The sequence below is a fragment of the Guillardia theta genome, assembly GCF_000315625.1.
Source record: "Guillardia theta CCMP2712 unplaced genomic scaffold GUITHscaffold_26, whole genome shotgun sequence".
In the NCBI taxonomy this organism is placed as follows: Eukaryota; class Cryptophyceae; order Pyrenomonadales; family Geminigeraceae; genus Guillardia; species Guillardia theta.
The window spans coordinates 529,530-547,614 of NW_005434648.1; the positions used below are offsets into that span (position 1 = coordinate 529,530).

At 49.2% G+C, this 18,085-nt stretch overlaps 7 protein-coding genes across 7 annotated transcripts; 4 read left to right on the top strand and 3 right to left on the bottom strand.

Annotated features, from left to right (window-relative positions):
* Positions 1–636: 636 nt before the first annotated feature.
* On the top strand, positions 637–1,768 carry GUITHDRAFT_106868 (hypothetical protein; the record flags this gene model as incomplete). Its single annotated transcript, XM_005834348.1, has 8 exons — positions 637–706; positions 775–823; positions 870–964; positions 1,019–1,113; positions 1,249–1,336; positions 1,392–1,537; positions 1,598–1,639; positions 1,691–1,768. 8 exons carry the CDS (start codon positions 637–639, stop codon positions 1,766–1,768), a joined length of 663 nt encoding a protein of 220 aa, XP_005834405.1.
* Positions 1,769–2,271: 503 nt separating this feature from the next.
* GUITHDRAFT_157639 (hypothetical protein) lies at positions 2,272–2,908 on the bottom strand (the record flags this gene model as incomplete). Its single annotated transcript, XM_005834349.1, has 2 exons — positions 2,272–2,350; positions 2,451–2,908. The coding sequence occupies 2 exons, from the start codon at positions 2,906–2,908 to the stop codon at positions 2,272–2,274; spliced, it is 537 nt and encodes a 178-aa protein (XP_005834406.1).
* Positions 2,909–5,415: 2,507 nt separating this feature from the next.
* GUITHDRAFT_137591 (hypothetical protein) lies at positions 5,416–6,907 on the top strand (the record flags this gene model as incomplete). The annotated part of the gene is made up of 2 exons (XM_005834350.1): positions 5,416–5,450; positions 5,527–6,907. 2 exons carry the CDS (start codon positions 5,416–5,418, stop codon positions 6,905–6,907), a joined length of 1,416 nt encoding a protein of 471 aa, XP_005834407.1.
* A 1,871-nt stretch (positions 6,908–8,778) lies between these two features.
* Positions 8,779–9,547, top strand: GUITHDRAFT_162722 (hypothetical protein; the record flags this gene model as incomplete). Its single annotated transcript, XM_005834351.1, has 4 exons — positions 8,779–8,932; positions 8,983–9,200; positions 9,247–9,362; positions 9,410–9,547. Coding segments are annotated over 4 exons (581 nt in total), but the record flags the coding sequence as incomplete, so codon positions are not given.
* Positions 9,548–9,570: 23 nt separating this feature from the next.
* Positions 9,571–11,257, bottom strand: GUITHDRAFT_106872 (hypothetical protein; the record flags this gene model as incomplete). Its single annotated transcript, XM_005834352.1, has 8 exons — positions 9,571–9,636; positions 9,684–9,730; positions 9,774–9,900; positions 9,943–10,038; positions 10,086–10,121; positions 10,186–10,239; positions 10,291–10,341; positions 10,415–11,257. The coding sequence occupies 8 exons, from the start codon at positions 11,255–11,257 to the stop codon at positions 9,571–9,573; spliced, it is 1,320 nt and encodes a 439-aa protein (XP_005834409.1).
* Positions 11,258–13,119: 1,862 nt separating this feature from the next.
* On the top strand, positions 13,120–13,445 carry GUITHDRAFT_47088 (hypothetical protein; the record flags this gene model as incomplete). Its single annotated transcript, XM_005834353.1, has 3 exons — positions 13,120–13,169; positions 13,295–13,323; positions 13,375–13,445. Coding segments are annotated over 3 exons (150 nt in total), but the record flags the coding sequence as incomplete, so codon positions are not given.
* Positions 13,446–15,160: 1,715 nt separating this feature from the next.
* On the bottom strand, positions 15,161–18,007 carry GUITHDRAFT_106874 (hypothetical protein; the record flags this gene model as incomplete). Its single annotated transcript, XM_005834354.1, has 21 exons — positions 15,161–15,202; positions 15,306–15,386; positions 15,470–15,517; positions 15,565–15,585; positions 15,629–15,676; positions 15,820–15,869; positions 16,149–16,234; positions 16,279–16,342; positions 16,487–16,568; positions 16,624–16,683; positions 16,731–16,784; positions 16,837–16,911; positions 17,075–17,131; positions 17,233–17,256; positions 17,313–17,390; positions 17,437–17,499; positions 17,545–17,593; positions 17,639–17,669; positions 17,716–17,743; positions 17,792–17,851; positions 17,954–18,007. 21 exons carry the CDS (start codon positions 18,005–18,007, stop codon positions 15,161–15,163), a joined length of 1,155 nt encoding a protein of 384 aa, XP_005834411.1.
* Between the last annotated feature and the right edge of the window lie 78 nt (positions 18,008–18,085).

The following is an 18,085-nucleotide window of genomic DNA, read 5'->3' on the forward strand; positions in this document are numbered from 1 at the left end:
GCAATTTACTCGGCATTTGCTGGGGTACTACGACTACCCCACCGTGTTGTTTGGATGGAATGTCATCAGATTCCAGACGTCGTATCATGGCACTCCTTTCCATTGATCTCGTGAAGAACCATGATCTCATCTCCTCCTCTCCTCCTCTCCTCCTCTCCTCCTCTCCTCCTCTCCTCCTCTCCTCCTCTCCTCCTCTCCTCATGTCCACCTCTTCGCTGTGTTTCCATGTTGACCTGCCGCCATCCCTCTTCTCCTTTTGGTCTTCTGGGAAATATATATCGAGAAAAGATTTCGTCTGTGACTCAGTCCTCGCTGAGAAAAACTTTGATGAGCGGAGAAAGATGCAGGCTGAATGACGGAGACGTAGCACAAACATTACAATTTTTAGTTTTTTGTTACCTTGAGCGGGCTGCTGACTAAGTCGTCTTTCTTTTCTAGTGGAATCGGAATTCTCGACTATGGCAGCGTATCGCATAGTTGTCGGGACAGGTCACATTCCTTGTCTTGGTGCATCTTTTTACATTTGTTTTGAATTGTGGCCCACAGTGTACATGTTCTTCATGGCACATTGTACTTCATGCTTCTCATTCAACCCTTCGTTTGCTCTTGGTAAACGTCGAGTACAGGTTCAGAAGTATGGTACTTCAACTGTTGAATATTGAAACCACTTCGCAGTTGTCTTTGGATGCGGAGCTCCGTCCCAGAGGTACATAACAAGTTTTCTTGTCCTTCATTACAATCGGTAATTGGGGCTTGAACTTAACGGGTGCTCAGTTACTAGAAAATGCGGTGGCTTGTTTCCTTTCTCGATGCAGTCGGAAAGGTAACAGTATGTCAGAAAGCACATCTCAATCTGACATATTTGCAAGTGGAGATGCCAACAACCGTGCAAACGGTGGCGAAGAAAAATTGAGGCTGTGGAAAGAAAAGGCGAAAGCTGCGCGCAAGCCCAGCTTGCAACAAGGTTGCGTTTGTTCGGTCATCGGGCATTCCATGTCTAAAGCATGCTTCATATCAGGAGTTTACATTTCCATTTTGTGTGTTCTTGGAATTTCATTAACGGCATATGCCCTGCATGTGGAGCACATGCTACGTCTAAACAAATCCTACAAGGTATTTTTAAGCACTCAACGATTGCACACTGGTAAACTGTGTGATAGGCCGCTTGTGATGTCGGAAGCTGGGCATCATGTTCAAATGTATCCGACTTCTTGTTTTTGGGGATGTTTCTCATGTTTCATGGACCAGGTTGCGAAATCAGCATATGGATCAGGTTTAGGCATCATCTCAAAGAGGGGTCCATTTGGATTTTTGGCGTTCTCAAATCCAATTTACGGTAACGACTTCTTTATTGACCCCAATGTTTCCTATGACTTGATTATTTCTGTTAGGATTGGTATTTTATCTCGCCATGCTTGGGCTACAGGCTCCGCCCATATTTGCCTCTCCCAGGGCTAGAATTGCTTCAGTTGTTCTTGCTTCAGTGTCCCTCTTCGCATCGGCGTGGCTTGGATATTTGCTGTTTGCCGTGATCAAAGTACGCAGACTTCAACATGTTATACTTGCTACTCGAACGAGAGTGACTGTTTTGCTCCAGGAAATCTGTATAGTATGTATCTCGTCGTACGTCTTGAACGTGGTTCGTCAAAGCCTTGTGCGCTTTGTCACCTTGCTGACTTGCTGATTGCAGTTGATTTTTGTCCTTACGATGGCTGATTATCGGAAACTTATAGCAGACCTCAAGAGCAGGAAGCCCTCTTCGGCATAAAAACCGTTCGCTGGGAGGGTAAGAAAACTCTCACGGGAACATGCCCTTGAAGTACTCATCGAACTCATCTTCCCCTGTGGCTGAAGGGAGCATGTCAAGACCTCGCTGAAGAAATTCATGAACTACTTACCATCTTCAAGAACTTGTGCTGGACGGCTCCAGATAGCGCTCTCAACGGATTCTTGTTGCTGAGAAGGATTATCAGTGGAAAGTCACATTGACCAGCAGCAAGTGGATTACCTCCTCCTGACTTTCCTGCTTTTCATTGACAGAAAGTTGTTCTCCTTGGAGTCTCCCTGCGGCAGATAGCAAGTCAAGAGACTTACTTAACCATCGCTTCATAAAATACTCACCTCTGGACGAAAGGGACTGACTGCCTGAAGATTCATGCTTTTCCTCTACTTTTCTGCTGCTACTCTTCCTCTTCCTCGCTTGTGGCCTATCCCATCTTGACTCTCCTGTCTCCTTGTTGTACCAATAGACCTTGCCGGTGCTACGAGACGTTACTTCTTCCCAATGGCCTTCATCTTCTTGCTCTTCTTCAGATTCTTCAGAGTCCGAACTTGAGCTTTGCGTGTCCTCCTGCTTCGATTCTTGACCTCCTTCAAGTCTCCTCTTCTTCTCATTTTTAGCCCGTTTTTTCATCTCCTTCTCCATCTTTCTTAGCTTCTTGTAGTTCAACTTGATCGCACAATCGGGACAAACTCTTAGCTTGACAAGGGCATTCTTTTTCTCACCCGCCTCCTTGTAGGCAAAGTTCATCTCGAAGCTCTGTAACTCATCTCTGGCATCACAGGCCTGGTTGCCACAGACAAACTGTCCCTTTCCAACAAATACCTCTTTCTCCGTCCTCCAACGCAATGCTATCTGCCCTTTCTTATACTTGCTCATGTCAGCAATACAGTACTCCTTGTAAAGCTTCTCATAATACTTGACAGCCATTCTCACTTCCCACTTGGACAAGTCATCTTCTTCTGGTTTCCGAATGAACCTATAGTTTTCATGCAGGACATCATAGTCTGTTTTGCCTACCGACGGCCTGTTCTTCTCGATGTAACGTTGAACTCCTTCCTTGCCCAGAGTCAAGACATAGTCGTTGATGAACTTCTTGTGGCGGGAATACGGGTCCATCCTCTGCATCTTGATCGCCTTGTTATGTATCACAAAGACACCTGCTGCTGCTGCTGCTGCTGCTCCCTCCCTCGCTACTTCGTCTCCTTCCTGTGTGCTCGTCCTCCTGTCAGGCTCCGGGCCCCGGAGACGTTCGGAGTTCTGCCCAACCCAAGGCCGTATCACTGACTCAAACTCAATGCTCAGACGAGCCTTCAAGTAGTGAACTCTAGTGCCGGTGCCGGGTCACGGGTCACACGGGTCACGGGTGGGGGCCCTCTGACCTTTTCGATCAAGGTTCGACTGTTTTAAAATTCTGGAGGAGCTGCTGAAATATTTGGGGGTCACGGTGACGAAATTTGAATTCAAAACTCGGATCACGACCGGTAACTTTCAAATTCGAGTTCAAATTTGAAGTGGATCCGCACAGTTGATTGCGGAAAATCGTTTACCGAAGTCCCAATCATAGAATTTGAATTTATCATGGAGATATTGGAGAGTGGCGGCTGAAATCGTTCAAACCTGTCGTCGGACAGCACGGGCTGCAAGAACGGCAGGATCTTTCATCAATCAGATCGGATCGTTGCGTTTTTAGTCAGGTCACGATTGAATTCGAATCCGAAAGGCGGGGGTCCGTCGGGGAACCGAAGAATATTCAAACAGTACCGGTGGTTAGACCCTATACCCTGATACTACCCAGTGGTGGGTGACTTGAACCGGTGCAATTCGTATTCAATATGCATGGTGCTGTGTAGCGTCCAGGGGTAGGGGTTGGACAAAATGTTCCCACTCGCCGCGGGGTAGGGTGGCAACCGCAAGTTTCAAAAATTGAAATTTGAATAAAAAAAAGTAAAACTCAAACTCACATGGCGCACTGTTTTCCCCTCATGAATTGAATTGGCACTAATAACATTTGGATACTTATCAGAAAGGTTTCAAAAATAGGAGGTCTTGCTTTCAAGTGGTTTCTCTCGCCTTATTTCAACGGAGCCATCGTGCTTACAGGGGGCCTTGTAGTAAACGGGACCCCACCCCCAAGTCAAGCTCATGGGAAGGGACTTAAATACAAACTCGATTCCAAAAGCCTCTTTGGGTAGGTAGTTTTTGCCTAAATGACGGGGGTACGAGTATAGACCAAAGGGGGTTCACAATGAACCCAATGCCAAGGGGGTGGACGGGTAGGGGTATGATAGAGGAACTGGGGGCGGGATCATAGGCAGGGAGGGGGTGGGCGGGAAAAGGGAGTTACCAGAGCAAAATTCGAACACAGTGAAGCTGCCCGCGCGCGCATGGCACACAAACTTGAGATGCCGCTCGTGTTCATGCTCCTTCCCTAGCCTGCTTCTTCCTTTGTCTGCTTGTTCTACTCACTTACATGTTTGTCCTTGAGTATGCTTGTTGAGTTCTTTGCACATACTGAATCCTGGGAACCGATATGTGCATTTCATGCAGTGATTCGAAACATAGGTTGTATCGAATAGCGGATTGATTGAATATTGTCTGTATGCTGTTGATTGCTGTCTCCAAAGCTCGAAATTCAATGATAAGAAGCTGGAAGTCAAGGGATCTTTGATTTGCTGTGGTTGAGAACATTTTCAGACTTTTTAATTTGTGCAAGACCACCCGACAGCATTATTTTGCCTTTGCATTTGCAATATCAAAAACGTTGGATGAGAGAGCCATTTGCTCATTGGTGACTATTACATGCCAGTGTCGTTGTTATTCAATCATATGTAAACCTTCTGTGTTTCCCCAGCGAATATTGCTTTAGTCCCAAGGTAGAATTGCGCATGCGATTCATCGGAGAATGATTCATTCTTTTGAAAACTGTTAGATTTCAAGCAGCAAATGACATTCTATTGTTTAGTTGTATGTTCTAGACAAACCAAAATGACCTCATGCATCTTTTCTCTTGATTTTTGGACATCGACGTTTTCAAATTTTCAAATTTTCAAATTTTGAATTGCATTTGACGTTGTGCTTGCAGATCCCTTGAACGCTTGGAACTTTGCTCCAAGATAACCATCTTCATGACAAATCCAAGCTTAATGAGATGTAATAACTGCACTCAGTGGTATATACAGCCTAAAAATGATGTTTTCTTGTTGATAACGGAACTTTTGCTCAGGTGCAAGTGTGATCGACAACCTATGAACCTAAGATCGCGTAAGACGGTTCGGACAACAAAACAACCAAATTCAAAAAATGTAAATCATGAAACTTCATCGAAGAAGAATCAGGCGGGACAGCTGATCAGAAATCACAAAAATCTAAGGGTGTATGAGATCCCTGAAGAGATCTTGGACTCCATTCTAAACTTTGCGGTGAGGGGTCACTGCGACATTTGTAAATACTCCTTGACGTGCAAGAAATGGTATTCTGTCGTCAATCAAGAGATGTGCTGGAAGAGACTGTGCATCCGGGGTTGGGGTCATCGATCGGATATTGTCCAAGTACCTTTCTGCAAGGAACCCTCTGTTACATGGAAGGACTACTACAAAACTCGGCTTCTTTCCCACCAACCTCTTCAAGGATATATGAAGTATCAACATCAGCTGACCGTCAGTATAAGGTATGTTCACTTTGTTTCTCAAATCTTTTTTGTTTTCCACTTAGCCACATAACTGACATTTCACTTTTTTCTTCAGATCGATTCTTATCAACTGGCTGCTTGCGGTGATCGACGAATTTCAGAGCACCAATGTCTTCGGCAAGCCCGCTGTTCATCACTTGACAGTATCAATTCTGGACAACTATTGTTCTTCTGTTCGGGAGGTCATTGCAACAAGTGAATTGCAGACGATCGGAGCGGCCTGTGCTGTTTTGGCACTCCACCCTAACTCAGAGTTGGAGGACATCTGTCCAAAATACTACAAACGAGCAGCTTACTACACAGATGGTGCATGTACAAGTGAACAAGTTAGGGCTGTTGCAGAGAATATCCGGAAGTTTTTTCCAAGACTCCGCATACGGGAAACCAAAACAGCATTTCACACCATAGATGCACTTTTGGGAGCAATGCAGAAGAATCATCCATCCTCTTCCACCTTCTGCTTAGCTCATTACCTTGGTGAACTCAGTCTCCAAGCCGAAGCTTCATTGAAGTTTACTCAAACTCAGATAGGGGCTTCTTCATATGCTTTGGCTTGCCACACGTTGGGTTGGTCTGAGTCACTTTGGATGTCTATTATCAAATCTCATCTACCAAATTATTCTTTTGGGGACTTGCAGGAGTGCATGTCGAGTTTGCAAGAGCTCCTGAAACAGGCTTTGAATATGCTGACCAAACGGAACAAGAAGACAACTCTTCCTCATGTGATCGTCAAGTATAGCCGCCGAGACAGACAGCACGTCGCGAAGGTCGTGGTGACACCTTCAGCTTGGCCTTTGGTTTGCCCTCATGGCATCAGCAGAGAGCAGCCGATTCCTTGTACAGAATGCCAGGTGACAGGATCTGCAGTGCTTAACTTGAGCTTGGATGGTGAAATTGACGACGATGACGGTCAAGTATCGGTGTTCTCACTGGATGAAGATCCAGATTTTTTGGATGGCTCCATAGAGGAATCGACCTTCGCTATCAACGGAGGAGCTGATGAGGACATCGAAAGACTGCCTGTGCTTGAACGCCATGACGCTCACACGCCGATCAATGCTCCACCACCAGAGGACAGCTTGCTAAGGGCCCCGAGCGACTCATCTCCGTCCGTCACCTGCACAGGGCAGGGGGAGAACGAGAAGGTTCAAGACCAGCGGGGCTTGCAAGACGTTTCCTTTGGGATGATGAGCGATGCCTGCGACAACAGCTTCATTCATGGTCCGGATGCCGCTTTCGAGCCCTTCGACGATCGCAGGTCATCCATGGGGGAGCGTCGTGCTTCAATGGGCAGTGTCCTTGGGGCAGTCTTTGAGGAGGACGATTCCTACGCATCGGAGACTTCTGAGAAAGAAACATGCTCTTCGCTCTGCTGCGAAACCAATGTTGGGAAACACAACAAAGCCAATATCAGCCTTGCTGATCACAACAAATAGAAGGTATCCATTGAATCGTTAGATGGATTTGTTGGAAGGTTGCAAGCTCAAACAACAATACACGACTTTCTTGGGGGTTACACGATTATTCCTTTTAAACTAGTAAGAAATTAAATGTAAAAAAACAAGCAAAACAAGTAGAAGTCTGAATGCATGTGCCACCCTTATGACTGGTCATCGTGCCAAAGAACTTCATACTCGCAGCGATGCCGAAGCTGCTCCGAACGGTCTAGTTGCTATCTCCTTCAGATCGTTAGGCCTTGAACCTAAGGTATATGACCACTTCCAGATCATATGCCTTGCTCGATACGTTCCGATCGTCTCTTCTCCATGATTAGGCTCTGTTTGAATCGATAGTAGTAGCTTGCTACTTGATTGATTTTGTGACTGACGTTTTTTCAGAAACTACATTCATATGATATGCTGCCCTGAACTGATGCGACAGGTTCCTGTCGAACCACAAAGCCTGCTGAGGGTAATTATGTAGCAGTAGGGCAGGGAGTGGCTCCATTTCTCCTTCCTGCCTTCCTGATTTACCTCGTTTTTTCGAATGCTCTATTAACAATCACTGTCCCTTCTATCTCAGACATTGCTCCGTTCCCACGTCATTGCGGTGTCAAGTCGCTTTCTCCAAAGCAATTGCTTCTCGTCTTCACATCATGCTTCGTATCTCACATTATCCTCAGCGCTCTTTCTGATTATCTCGTCAATTATTTTCGCCCCCCTCTCCACTCTATCTTTCCGTCATCATAATCTCAATTTTCTATTTACACCTTTATCTTGCCACCTCATCTCTTTACCTTTTGCCACCTCTATTCATCTTTCTCGCTCCTCTGCTGGTCTTTTCTCTCTGTCGTTCTGCATTGTCGTATCTGCTTATTGCTTTCTCTGTTCTTTCACTCGATTTTGTCTGCTCTCTCCTCTCTCTTTCTTCCTTCCCTCCGCCGTGCCCAAACTTTGTGGCGGACCTCATTTGCATTTGTCGGGCGAAAGATGCGAGTACCGGTAGTTTCAACTTCAAGAAAGGGGGTAGTACAAATACATCCTCCAAAAAGAAGGTGGTGGAGGGCGATGATGGTATACGGGTGATTCGGACCACTATTGAGGGGGTACTCATTTTATATTATGAGTACCCGTACTTTCTAGAGTACCCAATAGGGTTAAGGTAGCGCTACGAATACCGGTGTCTTTGACTATCTCATGCAGTGGTAGGGTAGCGCAGACGGGTTGCACGAGGGCAAAAAAGGAGGGAAGATGAAATCAATTCGAATATTGTACTGTAATTTGAAATTTAGAATGTTAAATTGATTAATTTCACCAGAACCTCATTCCCTCCAGGAAGCTCGTGAGAGGAAAATTAGGGTTGGGAGAATGGCAGGCAGAGGGGAGGCAACAGTGGGGAGAAGAGGCGAAGAGGATGCGGTTTAGATGGGAAGAGAGGCCGAATATGCAGAAGATAGGAGATCGTTGATATGAAGTGAATGTGAAATCAAAGGCAATCAGAACATAAGGATCAAATCGAAATGTGTGAAATAGAGCGACTGAAAATGTTCGCAAGATGAAGGTGTGACATAATTTGATAGGGTAAGAAAAGGATAATGATATGATGATGAAGAGATGAAATCAGTGGAAATGTGGCGGCAGAGGAACCGGGACAATGGGTTCAAAATGTACTGACATACACAAGTGCTGGGAATATTTTGGCAGAGGATAGAAGAAAAGTGAATGGACGGATGAAGCATTGTTTCATGAGGTTACCAAGAAGGTTAGAAGGAGAAGGATAATATTGAATCAGACATTCACTTCTGAGCAAGTTGGAAGCTAGCTCTGCCATGACGGCTTGTCCGCGATCATTGACGTCTAGGTATGGCAGATGACGAAGGTTAAGGAGCCACAGGAAGACCCTGTTGTGGAAGATGTCGAAGATGATGATGACGATGATGATGATTCCGACGACGTCCCTGACCTCGAGGAAGCTGATGGTTCCGGTCGTGGCAAGCAGAGCAAGATGGAGAAGAAGTCCAGGTAGATTAACTCGAAGTGGGCATCGGAATATTCTGATGTCTGGAATTCAGGAAGGCCATGCAGAAGCTCGGCATGAAGCCTGTCTCCGGCATCGTCCGCGTCACCATCAAGAAGAGCAAGAACATCTTGTTCGTCATCTCCAAGCCCGACGTGTTCAAGTCTCCCGCTTCCGACACCTACATCATCTTCGGCGAGGCAAAGATTGAGGATCTCTCAGCTCAGGCTCAGGCAGCAGCCGCTGAACAGTTCAAGAAGCCGGACATTGCTGGTGATGATTCCTTGATGTGCTGGTGCTGGTGCTGACTCTGTCACAGTGGCTAACGACGAGCTGTCCAAGGCCGCCAATGCCAGCGATGATGCTGATGATGAGGAAGTGGATGACTCTGGTGTCGAGGAAAGTGACGTCAAGCTGGTTATGGACCAGGCTCAAGTGAGAGTTCATCTCCCATCAACAAGCAGTTGGCTGACGTCCCGCAGGTCTCTCGTGCTAAGGCCATTAAGGCCCTCAAGGCCAACAAGAACGACCCTGTGGACGCGATTTTGGCTTTGTCCGAAGAATCAAACACTTGAGCATGCACGTCGAAACAGAATTGTTTTGTATAAAAGAATAACCAGAATCTCCTTGCGTGTTCCTCTTCTCAGATGAGAAGAGCGTCTGCATCCGCCTCATCCTCCGAGCCTTTCTTGGACGGCATGTCGGCTCCCTGAGACCCAGTCAACCGGAGCTCATGCACCCTGAACCCCTTGCTACCTGCTTCTCCTGCATGATGTTCGTAGGGTAGCTCCAGTCCACGAGACCTGAGGAGGTGATGAGGTTATGGGGAGCGGGAGAGTGAAGTACCAGGAGGAAGCATCGAATCTCCTTCTGTTTGCTGCTCCAAGAGCTCTTCTTGCTCATCCTCCATCCCAAGTGTCTTCTCGGGAGACAGAGCAAGAGAATGGAATGTTGCGCTGCCTCCCTCAATGCTCTTCGCTCTATCAGCCACACAGCGCAAAGTTGACCCACGTACCTCAAGGAAGGACTTGCAGTTCTCCGCGGTGAGAGGAGCGGGGAGCACAGCAGCTCTGTTCCTTCTGACTTTCCAGACGACAAAAGCTGGGTCTGCCTGTCAAAGACATCAGGGCTTGCAAATTTGAGATATGTCAGCAAAACCTGTACAAGACCTTTGAATGCATTATAAAGAGTTTCCTAGGAAAATCATCAAAGATTCATTCCACTGAACATCGTTTCCTGATCCCCTTATGTCCCTCACCTGAGCAGATGAAGCCCAGACAAACTTGGCCGTTCCCGATCTTTTCTTCAAGCTCTGGAGAGCACGACCGGGATCAGGATTGCCAAACAGTTGTGTGTGAGGTACCTTGAGGAACGTAAGGGCTTCGTTCGCAACTTTCATACGCTTCCTTCGCTCCTGCAAGAAGTGTTACAGGAGAAACACAAATTTGAGAACAGAAAAGAGCGTCAAGACATAGAAGGGGGCGTACTTTCAAAGTCTCCTTGTCGTTCCCATGAGGAATAAAAACGATGAAACAAACCTCGTCGCACAATGTCCGGAAGGTCTCATGGGTCAACTGACTCATCCCAAATGTTTCAGCTGGTGCGATCGACTCATCTATTCTCGTCCCTCGGTTCTCATCAACTGCGCTTCCTCTCAGGAACTCTACCAGCTCCTTGCGCTTCATCTCCCCCTTGTAGGAGATGAAAGTTCCGCTCGTCGCATTCACCATGACAACGGCTGGAAGGGACTCAACGCGGAACCGCTCGCGGACGTCAGAGGACAAGGACCGGATCTCAGCAAACGCGTGCGAGGATCTCAACATAGTCGCAATGGCCGAGATAGAGTGCGGGAGCTCGAACTTGTCATGGAAGCAGATGACAGCCTTCCTTCCCTTCACCTCTGTCTGGAGCCACCAATCCAACAAACGGGTGCTGAGCTGGGCGACGGGAGGGAGGACATTGTTGGTGACAAAGAGGAAGATGGCCTTGGCGGTCATGGGGCCCGAGTACATGATCGGATCGCCTGCCATGTAGAGGATGGTCTGAGGAAAATGCGCTACCTTGACGCTCAAGCAATCATCCAGAAAGTCGTCGCAGTTGATCATGCCCACGTCCACAAGACCTGAAAGGGGAGAGGACACTTGCTTCCACACTTGCACGGAAGCCTCTGACTCCTTGGAGTTGACGGGAGACGAGTAGAAGAGCACGAGCATGTTTCTCGACCCCAATCCGCTCCTTATGCTTCCGAACTTCTCGCCGTCAAGTTCCACCACGTTACCAGCACATACAGCGAAGCAGATCAAGAACAGGTAGACAACAAGAGTGATCATCTTTGCTAGAGGCTGGTGTCCTCCGCTCCTCCCCTCTTCCCAAACCTCGCGCCTCTTGCGCCTTCTGCTCTTCCTGCTCCTGTTTTTCTCCTGCTCCTCCTGCCGCTCCTGCCGCTCCTGCCGCTCCTGCCGCTCCTCCTGTTCCTGCTCCTCCTGTTCCTCCTGCTCCTGCTCCTGCTCCTGCTCCTGCTCCTGCTCCTGCTCCTGCTCCTGCTCCTGCTCCTGCTCCTGCTTCTTTCCCTCGTTCGTTCCCTAGCACACTTGCAACCCCTGAGTCACCACCCGGCGGGCCGCAACTCAGTGTGATCCGGCAAGGCCCCGGCGCCTCTCCAGTCCGAGCCTCCCGAGGCTGGTGAACGATCCGTAGCTCTCCCTTCAACGGCCTTGTCCTCTGACGTCTTCCCAACGAGTCCCAGGGCTCAGCTTGTCGTTCACTGCCTTCAAGAGTGCATCATTGCCGCGCCGCTACCTATGCAAGCTTGTCACACTCAAAAGCGTTAAGAGTTAACGCTCAGGTTGTCTCAATGACGAGCGACTCGGATGTGTCGACTCAGCTGGGCCCGGCGTCCGACACTGAGAGCTCAGTGGGCGGCCGGCGGTTCCGGGCCGGGCCAAGTCTGAGCCGCTCTGCAGCCTGAGGCGGGGCAGTGCTGGGCCGTACCTGGTGTGAGGGTAATGAGGGTGATGAGCTTCTGCCTTGTCAGGCATGGCGGAGCTAAGGGTAAGTGAGAGTGAGGGAGGGGGAGGGGAAGGGGGAGGAGAGCGAGGAAGAGAAAGATAGCATGAAGGAGAGAACAGATGGTGCACCATGAACCAGGGGATAAGGAGGAACAGGAAGATTGATGGAGTTGGAGAGGAAGGAGGGAGCAGGCTGTAGAGAGGAGGGGGTATGGCGGAATGACTGGTAGGGTAGGGGGATATCAAGAGAGGAAGGCAGACAGAAAGCAAGAGAGTTGGAGAAGAGAAAGAGATGCAGGGATAAGGAGGGTAGGAGAGACTGAGAAGCAAGGAGGGAAGAAGTGAATGAGTGAAGGATACCCGGAGGTGTGTGGGTGGGAAAGAGACTAGGGAAAGTCAAAACAAAGGAGAGGGACCATGGTAGCAAGTAGAAGGGAAAGAAGACAAGAGAAATTTATTCATGGTATGATCTTGGAGTGATGGGACAGAAGGAAGCTCCACGTCGTCTAGTTTTGTCAAGACATTTTCAGACGATGGAGGGGGAGGGATTTGGCTGAAAGATGTGTTCTCAAACTGATTCCCGTGCGCAGAAACTGAGCTGGAGGGTAAGTGATGGCAGCGAGGAAGCAGATGTCTGACTTGAGAGGTTTCGAACTTGGCGCAGGCGAGGATGAAGCGACGGTTCCTGTTTCATTTGGAGTATTCCATCGTCATGATGATGAAATGTTTTGACGTCGGGCTGAGAGCCATGGGGCCGGTAATCAAGATGACTTCCTGGGAGAATGCCTTTTGATTGTTCGCTGCTGTCAGATTTTTGTGTGTTTTGCGATCACTCTCATCTCGGGTGTGATATGGACATGGTATGTATCACTGCAAATCAGCACCAGTGTCGTGACAAGTGTATCAAGGTTCACATACATCCTCCACAAGATCTCAGATGAAGGGACATGGCTGAGATACTTTCACCTTGCCATCGCCTTCACGCTCATCTTCAACGTTCTCTACAACTACATCGCTACCGTCTTGACGCCGCCGGGGTTCCCAACGGACGAATACGTAGTGCGCTTGCGTGCGAGGAGGGGTGGTGATGGACAGGGCAGGAGGACCCCCCGGTAGACATTGAGGCAAGGACGGCTGAAGCTGTACAGTTCCACATCGACGGCTTCGGAAGATGGTGCAAGAAGTGCAGGAAGGCGAAACCTCCAAGGACGCATCATTGCTCGATATGTAGGAGGTGCGAGCAGCTACTGGAGGAGGCTCTGTTGGTGCAACTGCTGTCCTGACGTGTTGTGCTGACGTGCACTGACATGTTATCCTGACATTCTCTGACATGTTATCCTGACATGCTCTCTGGTGCAGGTGTGTGTTGAAGATGGACCACCATTGCCGTATTCTTTGTTTTCTCCCCCTCTCGCCTTAGTGGTGATTTCGTGGAACAGCATGGGTTGCTCAGTGCGTTGGTTTCCGCAACTACAGGACTTTCTTTCTGTTCATGTTCTGGTTGTGGGTTGGTTGCATTTATGTGCTGATGACCATGGCGCCAAGTTTTCTGCTTCACTTTCGAGTGGTGAAGAAGACGAGTTGTGCTTTTTCCTACCTTCTGAGATGATTATCACGCAGAGGAGGCACAACCAAGAGCAGTCGGCTGTGGTGTTTTCTTGCATCCTTGCTTTCTCTGTCTCTCTTGCCGTCGGGTAGAAACACGTCATGTTCCTGTCATTGTTGGATGCTAACGTCTTGTTGCTACTGTAAGGTTTCTCCTCTCGTGGCATTTTTATCTCATCCTGACCGGACAAGTGAAGTTGAGATGTGAGATTTTCAGAAGGTGACATTCCTCCTTCAGACAACCATCGAGTGGTACAACAACCGGATGAGAAGTGCCGAAGCGAAGAAGGCTGGGATGGTGCGTCATCAAGTTTTCTTATCTTTTCTTCTTCTTGGCTCTACTTTTTTCGTGTTCTCTTCGCTCTCGTTTTTATATTCTGCTGCAACAAACAATCTTGACACCCTCTTTACTGCTTCCCAGACTTGAGTGTGTGAACTTGCTGATTTTCATCTTTCTTTGTTGTCTCCTGCCTCCTCCTCTTCCCCTCCAATCCTCCTCTCCTCCTCTCCTAATCCCACTCTTCTCTTCCTCTCTCTTGTACATGTTCTTACGTGATCTCTGACTACAAAAACTTCAGGTGTATCACAATCCATGGGATCTCGGCAATAACACGTTGGTACCTCACGCACCTACTGACCTCCATGTGCAGGTTACCACGAAAACTTGTCGGCAGTGCTGGGAAGCAAATAGTGAGAAGCTTGCTCCACTGCTCCTCTCGCGCTGATTTTCACTTCAAGCTTCCTCCCTCTGTCTTCTTCTCTCACCTTGTCTTATCACCTCCAGTCCCTGCGTCCTCTCATCCCCTGCGCTTGCCCTGAATTCCCGCCTGAACCTCCTCCTCCTTCTCCTCCTCCTCCTCCTCGTCCTCCTCATCGTCCTCCTCATCGTCCTCCTCCTCTCCTCCTCACCTTTCTGCTTCTTTCCCCTAGTTCCATCTCCTGTTTTGACTCCATGCTGACACTTCCTCTCCTCCCGTCTCTTCACAGTTGTCAGAACAACCCATTGCTCTGGTTTCTTCCCACGTTGTCTTCTCCTCTGGGAGACGGATGTGCATTTCCTCACCGCTACACAAGAAGGCTAGCAGGAGGAGGAGGAGGCGGAGGGGGAGGGGGAGGGGGAGGAGGAAAATCGCAAGACAACGAGGAGGAGGATAAGTCGCGTGCAGAGACGACTATCATCGTTAACCTCCAGCCGCACAGCGAGTGAGAAGGAGGAGGGCAGGGAGGAGGACGAGAGACGAAGATTTTATTCTTTACGATTACAACCTGCGGGAAGGTTGAGAACGAAGAAAGAAAATGAGCGGAGGAGGGAGAGCCAGGAGCGAGGATGGTGGGAACAGGGACGTCGACCGGGCCATGAGCTTGTGGAGGAAGTGGGATGGAGGAGAAAGCAGGAGGAAGCGATTCAGTGGCACAGAGGAAGAAATTCGATCAAGGCTAAAGCTGACGAGGTGGTGGTGGTGGTGGAGAGACAGGGCAAAGCCACAGTGCGAGGACATGATTGAAAGTCAACAGCAACGGAAAGTGAACAAGTAAGGGAAAGGTGAAGGGCAGGAGGGGGAGGGGAAGGAGGAGGAGGAGGAGGAGGAGGAGGAGGAGGCAGACCTTCGAACGGACGTTTTATCGTTTTTTCTTGGTCTTGGACGACTTAGTTGGCGGCAACTGAAAGGAAAAAAAGCGTGAAAACAAGACAAAGTCTAGTTCGGAAGAGAAGAAGAAAGATAGCATGTGGAAATTTAGACATGTAGTGAAATGCTTCTCTCACTTTTCTCTTCTTCACGTATGTTGCTTTTCGGCGGATTAGATCTTGCTTGTCTGCTTTCGCCTGGTCTCCGTCTTCTTCTTTCTGAGGAAATCGAATCAGAAGGTTTTTGGTATCATCATTCATCACAATCACCATCATCACCATCACCATCAACGTCATCTCACCTTTTGCTTCTTCTCTTCCTTCGCCTCTTCCACTCCGAGCCAGTCGTCCTTGCAATGGCTTTCACCCTCCTCCTCCCCTCCTCCTCTCCTCTCACCTCATCACTTTCTTCCTCCTTCTGCAACAACGTCAGCCAAGTGCCTCTTGATGGTAAAGGTCACCTTCGGCTTTGTTTCGCCTTCTCCCGCGAATAGCAAACAGTTCAATCTCTGTCAACCTCGTCATCGCTGCTGTTGTTGATCTCCCCCTCCTGCCCCTTCTCCTTTTCTTCTTGCTCCTCACCTCCTCTCTCTTTCTTCCCTCCTACCTCTACCCCACCACCTTCTCTCTCTTTCTCCCCTCGTCTCTTCACCTGCTTGGCGTAGATTCGCGATGTCATCATCGTGGTGTTTGCGTCGTAAACTTCACGTCATGTAAGGAGATGTGGGACAGCAAAAGAAGCAGGAGAACAAAGGCGGAGGCGAAGAATGCGCGGGACCGTGAGGAGGAGCAAAAGGAGGAGCAGGAGGAGGAGCAAGAGGAGGAGGAGGAGGAGGAGGAGCAGGAGGAGCAGGAGGAGCAGGACGAGGAGGAGCAGGACGAGGAGGAGCAGGACGAGGAGGAGCAGGACGAGAAGGGGTGTTGGGGGTGCATGGGGAAGGGAGAGAGGCAGGAGGAGGAGGAGGAGGAGAAGTTTCATACCTCTCACGAATCTGTCGAGACTTGCAGCAGCTACGAGAGGAAGGGAGGGATGGAAATCAACAGCTCTGACGGATCCAGCTATGTGCCTGCCGCTCCATCAAATCGCTTCCTTGCAATCGTCCGCCAGCACTTGAATTTGCCGCAGACTTTTCCTTGCTTGAGATCGATCTTTCTCAGTCCTCCAAGGGCATCCCCTGATACGATCGTGATGAGTCATGCAAACTGCATGAAACTCTTGCAGCCGTTGATCCTCCTCTCCTCTCCTCTCCTCTCCTCTCCCCCCTCTCCTCTCCTCTCCTCGCCCCGCCTCCTCTGCACTCCTTTCTCTCATGGTTCACCGGCAACAACGTAAGATTCATCCGGCGACAACGCCATGCACGTGAAACGAGTTCCCGCGTTCAACCTGACCTGGTCGGGTTCCTGCAGGCTTGTCAAACCACTTGTCAAACCACCAGGTCAACGGATGGAACGTCACCGGGGAGCAAGAAGCGTTTATGACTGGTCGACGTTGCGCTCGAATGTCATAAAGTCGGATCTGAGCCAAGAGGTGTTAAGAGAAGCATAGTGACAGTGACAACGGACCTGCCCGTAGGCTGTACAGATCACAAGCTTGTTCTCATCTTCGGAGGAAAGATACTGCCAACATCATCATCGGTGTGGCTACGATCGTCGTCATGGCCGTTGAGACCTGGAGGTCTGTCACCCAAACAGGCAACCTCAGTCGAAGTTTGTTCTCAGGAACATTCTTAGCCTTCCATGACACCTGCAAACAGCTCAATATAATCCGCTACAGCTGCTGCTTCTCCTCCCCCTCCTCCCCCTCCTCCCCCTCCTCCTCCTCAATCACATCGTCCTCCACTTGCCCTTCCCGTCCTCCCCGTCTTCCTTTTGTTTGACTGAACGACATCACATTCCAGGTCTCTTACCGTCTGTGTCTGCAGATCGTAAACTTGCAACTCGTTCTCCTGTCCGCCATAGGCGATCTGAAACAAGAATGTCACTGACTGCCTTCGTTACATGTTGAACATGCGCGTGCATGTTGACATGCCTTGGTACATGATGGAGACGGTCTTGCTCTACTTACAGGACCCTTGATGCTCAGAGCAGTCTAGAGAGATGTTCAGTGTCTTCATGTCAAACTTATTCACCCACATGCTCCTTCACCACCCGAAGGGTCTGGTCCAAACTCTGCAGCAGCACCTTTCCTTCTTCATTCACGGTGACCAACTTGGTTGAATCGCTCTGCAAGCCCATCACATCGCTGACGTCTCCTCCTCCTCTCCTCAACCTCACGCAGCATGAAGACGCTCCTCGGCTTCGTACACGCCTCTCGCCCAAGTTCGAAATTTGCCTGGCGCTACTTCACACGAGGAAGAGAAAGAATCTGATGTCACACCAGCTCAACAGACGCCTGCGCGTCCCAAAGCTTGACAACGCCATCAGCTCTGAGGAGGAGGCTCAGCAACCGCTCGCCCCTCCACTCTTTTCACCTCCCCACGAAGAAGCTGAGCTCGCTGGCATCTGCTCCCCCAAACATCAGACCCTCACAACTACACAGCCCTCAGACCTCTCGACCAGCACATGCACTCAGCTGCCTGTCATCATCATCGTCACGTCTCGCATGGCTGCATCAAAGTCGTTACATGCTCTCGCTTCTGTTCCCCAAATTTTGCTATCACTGCGCTCTCCTCCGGGGCTGAGATCTAATTGCAAGTCATGTGGAAGAAGGAAGAGAGAGTGAGAAGTGGGGAGAGGTGATGTTCAGAGCAAACAATCGAATTAATGTATGAAGTTGATGAAGTCACCTTGATCAATCCGGTCTCGTCGCCAGTTATTATCTGCAACGATACTTCATTCATGCACCTTTGAAGAAGAATTTCACACCTTCATGGTACTCGTTGATCTTCCTCTTTCCTGTGTGGCAGACTGCTTGCCAC